At 40.4% G+C, this 14,117-nt stretch overlaps 2 protein-coding genes across 2 annotated transcripts in view; both read left to right on the top strand.

The window, feature by feature from the left end:
* The window catches only part of SLC33A1 (solute carrier family 33 member 1), a 30,784-nt gene extending 29,955 nt beyond the window's left edge, over positions 1 to 829 (top strand). Inside the window, exon 7 of the mRNA XM_054479521.2 lies at positions 263 to 829. The gene's annotated coding sequence lies outside the window, so the exon portion shown is untranslated. The remainder of the gene's footprint in view (positions 1 to 262) is intronic.
* Positions 268 to 14,117, top strand: part of C2H3orf33 (chromosome 2 C3orf33 homolog) — a 71,004-nt gene continuing 57,154 nt past the window's right edge. Inside the window, exon 1 of the mRNA XM_054479524.2 lies at positions 268 to 344. Within this exon, the coding sequence (XP_054335499.1) occupies positions 276 to 344 (69 nt within the window). The 5' untranslated portion in view covers positions 268 to 275. The remainder of the gene's footprint in view (positions 345 to 14,117) is intronic.

The raw sequence follows: 14,117 nt of genomic DNA, 5'->3' as shown, positions 1-14,117 counted from the left end.
TCTCAAAATGCTGGGATTACAGGCATAAGCCACTGTGCCCTGCCCATGATAAATATTTTAATTTTGCCTGATAAGTCATAAAAAGTTTATTCAACACCTTAAATAGATTTCTCAATTTTTAAAAATATTAAACCTTTGAAATCTAAAGTAATTGTTGGATTTCACCGCTTTATTGCAAGGTTTTTTATCTAGGTGTCTGTGGGAAACCCCTGAATTGCTTGTGAAACTCTGGATATGTAATTTTTTTTCTTTTTCTGAACAGAGTAAAATCTTGGATGGGCTATGATCGAAAAATCATGGTTTTGAAAGTGGACTGTACTATAAGCCATAATCACAAATCTGAGGTAATAGTTGTGAAAGTGTTTAAAGCATCCTGAAAACAATGTTGAAAAAAAAATCTATGATAAAAACTATAAAATCTCTGCATATGTTGTACTGTATTGAACTTGAAACTTTGAAGGAATTAGAGTAGATAAGACATTAATGGTAGAAGAGAAACCATAAGGGTGAATTATATCCTACAAAAGAGAAATCTTCATCATTTAACCTTTTTTTTCTGAGTGACTTTTATTTTGCCTTATTAACAGAAACCCGAGAAAGTATGTTGCTTTGTATTAAATGGTTGAGACCATTATTTGATATAAAAGCTGAAAATTTTATTTTTGTATTTTGGAGAATCCTGTGTTTCCAAGTAATTGAAAGAATGACTAAAGCTGTATATCATAGACCCTGTTAAAATGAAATAACTTGTTGGGAACATTCCATGCAGATTTCCAAAATGTATTTTACCTTATTATTAGAGAAAGAAAATAAACTTTTAAAATAATCTGATAACTAGCATTCATATATTTTAATAGGAAGCATTTTGGTTACAGAAGGGAAGGTGATACTGTACATTGTAACTGCTGAGACTTTTTATTAACCAATGTCTTTGGTAGATAGCGAGGCACAATTATTTTCTCTTAGGGAGGATTTTGAATACCTATTGCAGGCTGGGCATGGTGGCTCAGACCTGTAATCCCAACACTTTGGGAGGCCAAGGTCGGCGGATCACTTGAGGTCAGGAGTTTGAGACCAGCCTGGCCAGCATGGTGAAATGCTGTCTCTACTAAAAATACAAAAATTAGCCGGGCGTAGGGTGGCACACGACTGTAATCCCAGCTGCTAGGGAGGCTGAGGCAGGAGAATTGCTTGAGCCCGGAAGGCGGAGGTTGCAGTGAGCTGAGATTGCACCACTGCACTTCAGCCTGGGTGACAGCGAGACTCCGTCTCAAAAACAAACAAACAAAAACAAAACAAAAACACCTACTGCAGACCATGTTCTTTTTACTTTATTTTATTTTATTATTTTTTTGAGATGGAGTCTGGCTCTGTTGCCCAAGCTGCTCACTGCAACCTCCACCTCCCAGGTTCAAGCAATTCTCCTGCCTCAGCCTCCCAAGTAACTGGGACTACAGATGTGCACTACTACACCCGGCTTATTTTTGTATTTTTGGTAGAGATGAGGTTTTGCCATGTTGGCCAGGCTGATCTCAAACTCCTGACCTTAGGTGATCTTCCCGCCTTGGCCTCCTAAAGTGCTGGGATTACAGGCGTGAGCCACTGCTCCTGGCTCTTTTTACTTTAGATTGTATCTGCCTGATTTGACAATGCCAAATTTTTTATGTAATCACCATTTGGTTTGGGACTGAGAGCTCTTTCATTTTCTACCAGTCAGACCACTATTAGAGTCTTCATGTTACTACCCCAATTTGTTAGCAAGGTAGAGTCAGCATGGATAGCTTATTTTCCTTACTGGAATTATGTTTTGGAAGAGGCAGGTCTTATAGCAGGGCAGACTAATTAATGTACTGAACTCATTCCCTCCTGCTTAAGTGAATAAAAACTTTTATTTGACTATGGATTTAAAGATTGCCTTTAAGGAGCCTTGTTTATTTTGGGGAAGGAGAATGGATATTTTATAGGAGAAAAAGACTTTATATAGTAAGTGGAAAGTCTATGGGCTGGGTGTAGTGGCTCATACCTTTAATCCCAACACTTTGGGATGCCAAGGTAGGAGTATTGCTTGAGCTCAGGAGTTCGAGACCAGGGAGACCGCATCTCTATTTTTAATTAAAAAGGAAAGAAAAAGAAAGAAAGTTCTATGACTAATCACTTTTACTCTAAAAAAATTTTGCCCAAATGTATAATGAAAGAGATCATATTTAAATATCAGCAATATTAATTTGCATAGCTCACAAGAAGTCGAATCATTTAGAAAAAGGTTGCTACAGTTTAATAGTATTTTTATTGTCAATATAGACAATATAACTTTATAACAATTTTATGTGAAGAATAATGATTAAATGGCATGACTGAAATGCACAAGGTACAGGTACAATCCTTAGGGAATTATCTTAAATTTCTATTTTTTTTTTTTTTGAGATGATGTCTTGCTCTGTCGCCTAGGCTGGAGTGCAGTGGCATTACTCCCTGCAACCTCCGCCTGCTGGGTTCAAGTGATTCTCCTGCCTCAGCCTCTCCATTAGCTGGGATTACAGGTGCCTGCCACCACGCCTGGCTAATTTTTTTGTATAGTATAGATGGAGTTTCACCATGTTGGTCAGGCTGGTCTCAAATTCCTGACCTCGTGATCTGCCCGCCTCGCCTCCCAAAGTGTTGGGATTGCAGGTGTGAGCCACTGCACCTGGCGGGAATTATCTTAAATTTCTAAAATTGAATACCCTAGTCAGCTACAATTAATCAGTCACTAATATAAATATATAAAGCCTATTCTTATTTTCCTTGAAATGATCTTAAATGTTGGAAAAGTTTAATTTTATAGTCAAGAGTTAGTGAAATTGAAATTTTTTTATCACCTGCCCCTATAAAATTAGAGAAATATAAGATTGGAAAAAAATTTGATATTTAAGAAAGTGGCATATTTGAACCAGGCGTGTTGGCTCACACCTGTAGTCCCATTAGTTTGGGAGGCTTAGGCAGGAGAATCGCTTGAGGTCAGGAGTTTGAGACCAGCCTGGCCAACATGGTGAAACCCTGTCTCTACTATAAATACAGAAATTAGCTGGGCATGGTGGTGGGCACCTGTAATCCCAGCTACTTGGGAGGCTGAGGCAGGAGAATCAGTTGAACCTGGCAGAGGGAAGTTGCAGTGAGCTGAGACTGTGCTACTATTCTCCAGCCTGGGCAATAGAGTGAGACTCAGTCTCAATTAAAAAAAAAAAAAAAAGCGGCAGGGTGCGGTGACTCACGTCTGTAATCCCAGCACTTTGGGAGGCCAAGGCAGGCGGATCACCTGAGGTCAGGAGTTGAAGACCAGCCTGACCCACATGGAGAAACCCCATCTCTACTAAAAATACAAAATTAGCCAGGTGTGGTGGCCCATGTCTGTAATCCCATCTACTCGGGAGGCTGAGGCAGGAGAATCGCTGCCGGGGGTTGCGGTGAGCCGAGATCTCACCATCGCACTCCAGCCTGGGTGCAAGAGCGAAACTCTGTCTCAAAAAAAAAAAAAAAGGAAGTGGCATATTTGGTAAATTGATAAATTACCACTGTCAAATTATATTAGTGAGTCTATAACTGTTGTCATCCCCAGATATTGCCTTTGCAAGAATTAGTGTAAAATTGGAAAAAATACTCAATGTTGACAGCTGTCATTGTTGAGATCTTTATGAAATTATTGTGCCTATGTCCGGGTTTGAATTAGAGATACACAGCACACAATTATTTCTGTTACCACTTTTGGAATATCTAGCATTAGCCTTGATAGTTTTGTATGGTATGTTTTGAGTATATCTGAACTGTTAGTTATATTTGGTTAATTTATTAAAAGATGTGTGTTAAACCTTAATATTTATGCAGTGTTTAAGTATTTGGAATATATTTGAAATAAATTATCCAGTGTTTTAGATAAATAGTTATCTAATTGCTTAAAGTGATTCTCTAAAAAATAAAACATTAATGAAATAGCTTGTTTTCATTTTTATTAAGTAGTAGCTAAATTTACTTTCAAATTAGTTATGTTAAAATTACAGTAGATTGGCATAATTAGAACCAACGGCAGTAGTTTCAAGTAACTTACACTTACTAACAAATCTTTTGTTTTCTTTATTTATGAAGCCATCCTCAATTATTTTTTCAGTTAATTGTTGTTATCTTTTTTTTTTTTTTTTTTGAGACAAAGTCTCACTCTTGTCACTCAGGCTGGAGTGCAATGGCACGATCTTGGCTCACTGCAACCTCCAGCTCCCGGGTTCAAGCGATTCTCCTGCCCCAGCCTCTGGAGTAGCTGGGATTGCAGGTGGGTGCCACCACACCCGGCTAATTTTTTGTACTTTTAGTAGAGATGGGGTTTCATCATGTTGGCCAGGCTGGTCTCCAACTCCTGACTTCAGGTGATCCACCTGCCTCGGCCTCCCAAAGTTCAGGGATTACAGGCATGAGCCACCACCCAGACTATTAATAAAAGATAAGGGGCCAGGCGAGGTGGCTCATGCCTGTAATCCCAGCACTTTGGGAGGCCGAGGTGGGTGGATCACGAGGTCAGGATTTCAAGACCAACCTGACAAACATGGTGAAACCTTGTCTCAAAAAAAAAAAAAAAAAAGTCTGGGCAAAGAGGAGAGCAGGTAGAAGCATGGCGCTTTTTCTTTATTTGGAATTATTAAGAATTTCGGCCAGGTGCAGTGGTTCACGCCTGTAATCCCAGTACTGTGGGAGGTCAAGGCGGGTGGATCACCTGAGGTCAAGAGTTTGAGATGAGCCTGGTCAACATGGTGAAACCCTGTCTCTACTAAAAATATAAAAATTAGCTAGGAGTTTTGGCAGGCGCCTATAATCCCTGCTACTTGAGAGGCTGAGGCAGGAGAATCGTTTGAATCTGGGAGGTGGAGGTTGCAGTGAGCTGAGATTACACCACTGCACTCCAGCCTGGGCATCAAAAGCGAAACTCCATCTCAAAAAAGAAAAAAAAAAAAGAATTTTACTGGGAACTTTTATTACAAAATCTGTTAGTTTTAAAGCAGTTGTGTTTGGGTATGGGCTTCTTTGATGTTTACAATTTTGAAGAATTTCTTTTTTTTTTTTTTTTTTTTTTTTGAGACATAGTCTCACTCTGTTGCCCAAGCTGGAGTGCAGTGGCTTGATCTCGGCTCACTGTAACCTCTGCCTCCCAAGTTCAAGCAATTCTCCTACCTCAGCCTCCCAGGTAACTGGGATTATAGATGCCGGCCACCACACCCAGCTAATTTTGTATTTTTAGTAGAGACGGAGTTTCACCTTGTTGGCCAGGCTGGGCTTGAACTCCTGACTTCAAATGATCCTCCTGTCTTGGCCTCCCAAAGTGCTAGGATTACAGGCATGAGCCACTCTACCCAGCCTGAAGCCTCTCTTCTTCATTTGGAAACAGCCACTTTGTCGCTGTGTCCTCACATAACCCTTCCTCTGTGTGCATTCATCTTTGATATTTCCTCTAGTCCTGTGGGCTTAGGGGCCTACCCTTATGACCTCACTTAGCCTTGATTATCCCCTGAAAGATCCTAATTCCAAATACAGTAATTGGGTGTTTAGGGCTTTAACATATAAATTTTGAGGAGCACAGTTCATTCCATTACACAGAGATATTTATTTCTCCAGTATGCTCATTTCAAGGGGCGATGAGACCTGGGACCGTGAAGACTTCTCTGGTTGTTGTAGTTACGGAGACACTAGTCTTGTCTTCTCCCTAGAGATATGCATTTATATTCCAAAGGGTAAGATCCTTCCCAAAGAGAATTTAAGTAATAATAATTAAGTCTCTTCCTGCTCCAGAGACTTCGTGTCTACTTTCAGCACAATACAAATTATAGACATTTTATCTGATGTTTATTGAAGTTGTATTCTAGTTAACTCATACTTTTTCATTACATTATGGTCAGGAGGCCTGTGATAATTAAAAACTTGGATGCTTTCTCCTAGTCTAAATGAGGCAAATTATCCAAATAATTCAAGTTAAGGTGATAATTTTTAAAAAGTCCACTTCTATGAGTAGAGAAAATTTTATTTTAGTAGCAATCTGTGAGTTAATGCAAAAATTGGAAGAAATCATACCCTGCAAGTCAGGAAATGTAAATTATTACAAAAGCAGAAAGAAACACTCTGGGCTGGTGGTGGTTTTTTTTTTTTTTAATGAAATGAAACTATTTCAAATTAACACTTTTACAGGTTTTTGAACATTTTTATTAAGTTATTAACTTAAGATCAAAGAAAAAGTCAGATTTTTACTTCTTAAATTCATTTATTTCTAGTTCTAACTCAATTTTTTATAATTGCTGATCAAATACTGCCTTGCACTGAGAAATTGGTCCATGGGTCATCATCTATATATTGCCAAAGTATGCAAAAGCTTGTAAATTTTTTGGTTTATAAGCATTGATTTTTAATGATGACTTCTTCCACTGCCAATTTCTAATAAAATGAAATTGGAGGTAAGGTTAGAAGGTTTTTTTTTTTTTTTTTTTTGAGACGGAGTCTCATTCTGTCGCCCAGGCTAGAGTGCAGTGGCGCAATCTCAGCTCACTGCACCTCTGCCTCCTGGCTTCACGCCATTCTCCTGCCTCAGCCTCCTGAGTAGCTGGGACTACAGGCACCCGCCACCATGCCTGGCTAATTTTTTATATTTTTAGTAGAGACGGGGTTTCACCGTGTTAGCCAGGATGGTCTCAATCTCCTGACCTTGTGATCCACCCGCCTTGGCCTCCCAAAGTGCTGGGATTACAGGCGTGACCCACCGCGCCCAGCAGAAGGTCTGTATAGTAAACAGAGACTAAACTAGAATGGTAGCATTAGAAAAGGAAAAGGAATGGATTCTAGAGAGTGTAAAGGTGAATTATAAGGACAATAGATTGCCTCTAGGAAGCATGAGCTTTTGAGTGTAGTTGATTGTAGGAAATGTCGGTGGAGTAGCTTTCCATGTTAATTAAAAGATGATAGTATTTAGAAGATGGTAGTATGGGTAGGAATAGGGGCTTGTTTCAAAATACTTTATTTCTAAGAAGTTGAAATTTGAGCATTCTCTTGAATGAACCAAGGTAGTGAGCCAAGGAAATAAAGCCAGTAAGAATGCAAAAGAGAAAGGGGCAATTTGTAGGGCAAAATTCTAGAGAAGACTGTGTGAAGATAATAGTATCCTTTTAAAAAATTTAACAAATTATTACTGTAAAAAAATTAAAAGGTATACTCATTACTTCAGTCCTGATGGAAATAAGATTGAAAGTTAAGAGTTTTGTTATATAAACTCCTATTCCTCATGGTCAATATTACTTTCTGAGATGCTGATTCCCTTTCAATCTAGAATTGTGCCTTCCAATGGTTCTTCTATACTCTCGGTTCTTCTGACTTATGACAGGTATTAAAGAGTTCTTTTCAAATGCAGTCAGAAAATATGAACTCCTTTCTTTAGAACAATTGTTACCCTTCAGTGTTAAAACCAATCATCATGATGTAGTCACACATTTCAACACACTCTGTCCATTGTACATTCTATATCCCAATGCAGTAAGTAGAGAACTCCAGATTTGAGAATCACTGTATACTTACCCCCAAATTCAAGACAATGTCCTAAAGGCATTCCTCTTCTAAAATTAGTGGTGGGCTTTTAATCACTCTCTTATCCACAGCACCACAACTTAAACTGTTTATTTAAACTATAGGCTGGTCATGGTGGCTCATGCCTGTAATCCTGGCACTCTGGGAGGCCGAGGCAGGTGATTACCTGAGGTCAGGAGTTCAAGACCAGCCTGGGCAATATGGTGAAACCTCATCTCTACCAAAATACAAAAAATTAGCTGGGTGAGGTGGTGCGTGCCTGTAGTCCCAGCTACTTAGGAGGCTGAGGCACGAGAATCACTTGAACTCGGGAGTCAGAGGCTTTAGTGAGCCAAGATCACGCCACTGCACTCCAGCCTGGGTAACAGAGCAAGCCTCTGTCTCCAAAAAAATTTTTTAATTAAAAATAAACTGTGGAAGACAACTAAGAAAGGCTCTTCATTTAGCATTAGGTATATCTCCTAAAGCTATCCCTCCCACCTCCCCCCACCCCACAACAGTCCCCAGAGTGTGATGTTCCCCTTCCTGTGTCCATATGTTCTCATTGTTCAATTCCCACCTATGAGTGAGAAGATGCGGTGTTTGGTTTTTTGTTCTTGTGATAGTTTACTGAGCATGATGATTTCCAATTTCATCCATGTCCCTACAAAAGACATGAACTCATCATTTTTGATGGCTGCATAGTATTCCATGGTGTATATGTGCCACATTTTCTTAATCCAGTCTATCATTGTTGGACATTTGGGTTGGTTCCAAGTCTTTGCTATTGTGAATAGTGCCACAATAAACATACGTGTGCCTGTGTCTTTATAGCAGCATGATTTATAGTCTTTTGGGTATATACCCAGTAATGGGATGGCTGGGTCAAATGGTATTTCTAGTTCTAGATCCCTGAGGAATCGCCACACTGACTTCCACAATGGTTGAACTAGTTTACAGTCCCACCAACAGTGTAAAAGTGTTCCTATTTCTCCACATCCTCTCTAGCACCTGTTGTTTCCTGACTTTTTAATGATTGCCATTCTAACTGGTGTGAGATGGTATCTTATTGTGGTTTTGATTTGCATTTCTCTGATAGCCAGTGATGATGAGCATTTTTTCATGTGTTTTTTGGCTGCATAAATGTCTTCTTTTGAGAAGTGTCTGTTCATGTCCTTTGCCCACTTTTTGATGGGGTTTGTTTTTTTCTTGTAAATTTGTTTGAGTTCGGGTGCAGCACACCAGCATGTCACATGTATACATATGTAACTAACCTGCACATTGTGCACATGTACCCTAAAACTTAAAGTATAATAATAATAAAATAAAAAATAAAATAAAATAAAAAGAAAGGCTCTTCCTTTGACAGTTGCCAAAACCACAGCAATCCAGTGTCAAGATCATTACAGGTTCCTAAAATATTAATAACGGTAACAGCCAACACTTATTTAGTACTTTCTTCATTCCAGACACTGTTCTACACTCTTCACATAAATTATCTTTTAATCTTGAGGATTCATAATCCAAAAGGTAAGTATTATTGTAATTTCTATTTTACACAAGAACAAAGGTGTGGAGAAAGTATGTGATTTGTTCAAGGTCAGACTGCTTAACAGAATCAGATTCCAACTAAGGTTCACACTTGTACCACTAAATCACTAATGCTGTGCTCCCATAACCATCTCACTCATTACACCTCATAGCTCAACATTATTCTATTCTGAACCATTTGTGCAATTAAAATTCTCAAATAATGACAGTTCCTTATGGGATAGTTGGAGCTCTAATTCTTGGACTAATACTCCAGTTTCCAGTTTATATCCTTTGGTTCATGGCGCATCCTATATTTGAAATACTTTTTTGTGTGTGTGTGTGTGTGTGACAGAGTCTCACTCTGTTGCCCATTCTGGAGTGCAGTGGCATAATCTCGGCTTGCTGCAACCTCTGCCTCCCGGGATCAAGCGATTTTTGGCTAATTTTTGTATTTTTACTAGAGACAGGGTTTCGCCGTGTTGGCCAGACTGGTCTCTAACTCCTGACCTCAAGTGATCCACCCGTCTCGGCTCCCAAAGTGCTAGGATTACACTGCGCCCAGCTGAAATACTTTTAAAAGTAGCCTTTTATTGAAGATAATTGCTTGTCAAGGATAAGAATTTTAACCAAATGAGACATATACTCTGAACCTGGAGATGGGGAGAATACGCGAGGACGTGTAAGAAAATGTTGATGGAGAGGGGAAAGAGGTTGAAATTAATTTGGGGTAGGGGAGGGGCACAGTGGCTGGCTCACACTTGTAATCCCAGCACTTTGGGTGGCTGAGGCAGGCGTATCACCTGAGGTTAGGACTTTGAGACCAGCCTGGCCAACGTGACGAAACCCCGTCTAAAAATACAAAAAATTAGCTGGGTGTGGTGGTTCGCACCTGTAATCCCAGCTAATCAGGAGGCTGAAGCAGGAGAATTGCTTGAATCCAGGAGGCAGAGGTTGCTATGAACCGAGATTGTGCCACTGTACTCCAGCCTGGCGACAGAGGAAGACTTCATCTAAAAAAAAAAATTGGGTAGGTATTTTGATATAAGTAAATATAAGGTCAGAAAGAAACTGAAGGATAAGATTCAACTGAAAGGACAGAAGAGGTTTGAGATACGGATAAGTGGGAAGGAATCAACTGGAAAGGAATCAAGCCTGAGTTTAGAGTTTAGGTAGTATAATCTGGAGATCTGGAGGTAGAACTAGTCAGCCTAGTTTTCTGATCCTTTTCCAGCAATTCTTAGAATTTTCAAGAGGGAGCTGGGCATGGTGGCTCACGCCTGTAATCCCAGCACTTTGGGAGGCCAAGTGGGCAGATCACCTGAGGTCAGAAGTTCGAGATCAGCCTGACCAACATGGAGAAACCCCATCTCTACTAAAAATACAAAAAAATTAGCCAGACGTGTTGGTGCATGTCTATGATCTCAGCTACTCAGGAAGCTGAGGCGGGAGAATCACTTGAACCCGGGAGGCGGAGATTGCAGTGAGTTGAGATCACGCCATTGCACTCCAACCTGGGCAACAAACCGCGAAACTCCATATCAAAAAAAAAAAAAAAAAAATTTCTAAGAGGGAAGTCTTAGTGTTAAAAAGATTTAGCCATAGTACTTGGCCCTCTAGATATGGCACAAGGGGGCTGGGCGAGATGGCTCATGCCTATAATCCCAGCACTTTGGGAAGCCAAGGCGGGTGGATCACTTGAGGCCGGGAGTATGGGAGCAAGAGATTCTAGAACAATTGATCTCAAAGGTATTTCTGTGGTGATGAGACAAGATAAGACATTCACTCCTGAAAGCATACCTAATTATTTGTAATCCCTGAAGGACTAGCTGTTTCACTGTCAGTTTACCACTCAAGAAAACATATTAGGGTGTAAGAGTTACTTCAGATAACTTCTCTCTAGAACAGTTTCCAAGTCGTCCTTTGTATTTGATGCCCTTAACACATATATATGCATGTGTGCATCCACACACATATGCACATTATTTGGACATGTAATTTTGGAGAACAAAATAAAACTTGACAAGTGAGTCTAATATACCAATCTCATTCATATCAGTAAGAATACCACTGAGCTACAATATTGTGTTTTGAATTGACTTCTGTAGGATAAGGAATATTTTTTAAAAATTATTTGTTAACTTTTTTTTTTTTTTGAGACAGAGTTTCACTCTTGTCGCCCAGGCTGGAGTGCAATGGCGTGATCTTGGCTCACTGCAACCTCCGCCTCCCAGGTTCAAGCGATTCTTCTGCCTCAGCCTGCTGAGTAGCAGGGATTACAGGCACTTGCCAGCACACCCAGCTAATTTTTGTATTTTTAGTGAAGGTGGGGGTTCCACCATGTTGGCCAGGCTGGTTTTGAACTCCTGACCTAAGGTGATCTGCCTGCCTCGGCCTCCCAAAGTGCTGGGATTACAGGTGTGAGCCACTGCGCCTGGCCCGTTAACACTTTATTATGGAAAAATTTGAACATATAAAAGTAGACAGAGTAACAATGAGCCCATGAAGAGTTAAATAGAACCGTCCACAAAACCGCCAATACTTTTGACACAAACTGCAGAGTTCAGGGGAGCCTAAGACCACCCTCAGGTGTGATAATTTGTTAAAACGACTCAGAACTCACTTAAAGCTGTTATACTCATGGTAATGGTGGGTTACAGGGAAAGGATACAGATTAAAATCTACAAAGGATCTAGCACTGATTTGGAAACTTGATCTATGCATAGGGCAGAGGCCAGAAGGATTCTAAAGGTGGAGATTCCAGTTGTCCTCTCCCTGTAGAGTCATGGACAACACTGACCCCTCCCAGCAATGATGTATGACAAGACACATGGAGCAGTGCCAACCAGGAAAGCTCCCCCAAGCTTTGGTGTCCACAGTTTTTATTGGGACATCATGCTTGACTGACTATACAGCTGACCTCAGTCTCTAGCTCCTCTGGAGGTCAAACTGATATCCCAAGACTCAAAGCCTCCACTGTAAATGAGTTTGTGTGATCCAAATTCCCAAGATAACGGACATTCTTATCAGGCAGGATATGCTGAGGGTTTAGAGATTACCGGGGCAAAGAAAGAGCAAAGGCCAGCCCTGACTTAAAATCTATATTATATAACCCATTACTCAGCTTCAATAACAAGTATATCTCCAACCACCTTCCCTTTCTATATTGTTTTCCATTAAAAATATGTGGAGGCCAGGTGCCATGGCTCACACCTATAATGCCAGCATTTTGGGAGGCCGATGTGGGAAGATTCCTTGAGCCCAGGAATTTGAGACCAGCCTGAGCAACATGGCAGGACATTGTCTGTACAAAATATTAAAAAATTAGCCGGGTTTGATGGCACACCCCTGTAGCCCCAGCTACTGGAGAAATGGAGGCAGGAGGATCACTGGAGCCCAGGAGGTCGACTACAGTGAGCTATGATGGCACCACTGCACTCCAGCCTGACCAACAGAGTGAGACCATGTCTCCAAACAAACAAAAATTTAGAAACATAGTAAAATGGCAAAAATAGGATCAAGACCACATGTGGATATCCTAATTTTTGTATTTTACCCCATATTCCTTATCCTCTTTTTGTCTTTATCTATCTAGCCATACATATAAACACATAATTTTTTCAGAACTATTTTTCACAATTATTCAGAATACATTGCACCAATGAGGCTCCTGTAATATCTTAATTATCCCTTAATACTCTGTGCATTTTCAAAAAACAAGAACACTCTCCTATGTAACCACAGTACAACCCCCAGATTTAGGAAATTCATATTCACACATTTTTATCATTTAATTTACAAACCTCATTCAAATTTTGATGATAGACCCAATTAGATTCTGGCTAAGTATAGAATCTAATCTAAGATTACAAATTATATTTAGTTTCTATGTTTCTTTAGTTTTCCTTAATCTGGAATTTCCCAGTCATTCTTTGTATTTGATGCTCTTGAAACCTGAAAAATGAGGCCGGGTGCGGTGGCTCACGCCTGTAATCCCAGCACTTTGGGAGGCCAAGGCGTGCGGATCACGAGGTCAGGAGATCGAGACCATCCTGGCTAACACGGTGAAACCCCGTCTGTACTAAAAATACAAAAAATTAGCCGGGCGTGGTGGCGGGCACCTGTAGTCCCAGCTACTCGGGAGGCTGAGGCAGGAGAATGGCATGAACCCCGGGGGGCGGAGCCTGCAGTGAGCCAAGATCACGCCACTGCACTCCAGCCTGGGCGACAGAGCAAGACTCTGTCTCAAAAAAAAAAAAAAGAAACCTGAAAAATGTCCCTCAATTTGGTTTGTTGGATGTCTCCTCACGATTTATGCATGTATATTAACAAGTATATTAACATGTATATGTTTGAATCATAATCCAGATGTTTTGGTTGGTGCTAAGAGTTTTATAATCTATAGGTACTCCTGTTATCTTTTTTATTTTTCTTGCAATTTATCTCTTTTTTTCTTTTTTTTTTGAGATGGAGTCTCACTCTGTCACCCAGGCTGGAGTCCGGTGGCGCAATCTTGGCTCACTGCAACCTCTGCCTCCTGAGGTTCGTGCCATTTTCCTGCCTCAGCCTCCCAAGTAGCTGGGACTACAGGTGCCTGCCACCATGCCCGGCTAATTTTTTGTATTTTTAGTAGAGACGGGGTTTCACCGTGTTAGCCAGGATGGTCTCGATCTCCTGAGCTTGTGATCTGCCCGCCTTGGCCTCCCAAAGTGCTGGGATTACAGGCGTGAGCCACCACGCCCGGCTCAATTTATCTCTTAAAGAAATAGAGGCTGGGCCTGGTGGCTCACACCTATAATCTCAACACATTGCGAAGCCATGGTGGGAAGATCTTTGTATCTTACTTTGATTCAACACATTTATTGACTATCTTTTCTGTAAAGTGCACATTGTACAAAGAACATAAATTTCTTCACATATCTTCACCCTTTAGAGGTTTATAATTTGCTGAGCAAAGAAAGGGCAATGAGAGAACTAAGGAGACTGATTAATTTTGTCTGGAATGCCTTGCAGAGGAGGTTGTA

This window comes from Pongo pygmaeus, chromosome 2 (genome assembly GCF_028885625.2).
Source record: "Pongo pygmaeus isolate AG05252 chromosome 2, NHGRI_mPonPyg2-v2.0_pri, whole genome shotgun sequence".
Taxonomy (NCBI): Eukaryota; Metazoa; Chordata; class Mammalia; order Primates; family Hominidae; genus Pongo; species Pongo pygmaeus.
The sequence above is the reverse complement of the archived record's forward strand: the minus strand, read 5'-3'. Positions and strand labels throughout refer to the sequence as shown.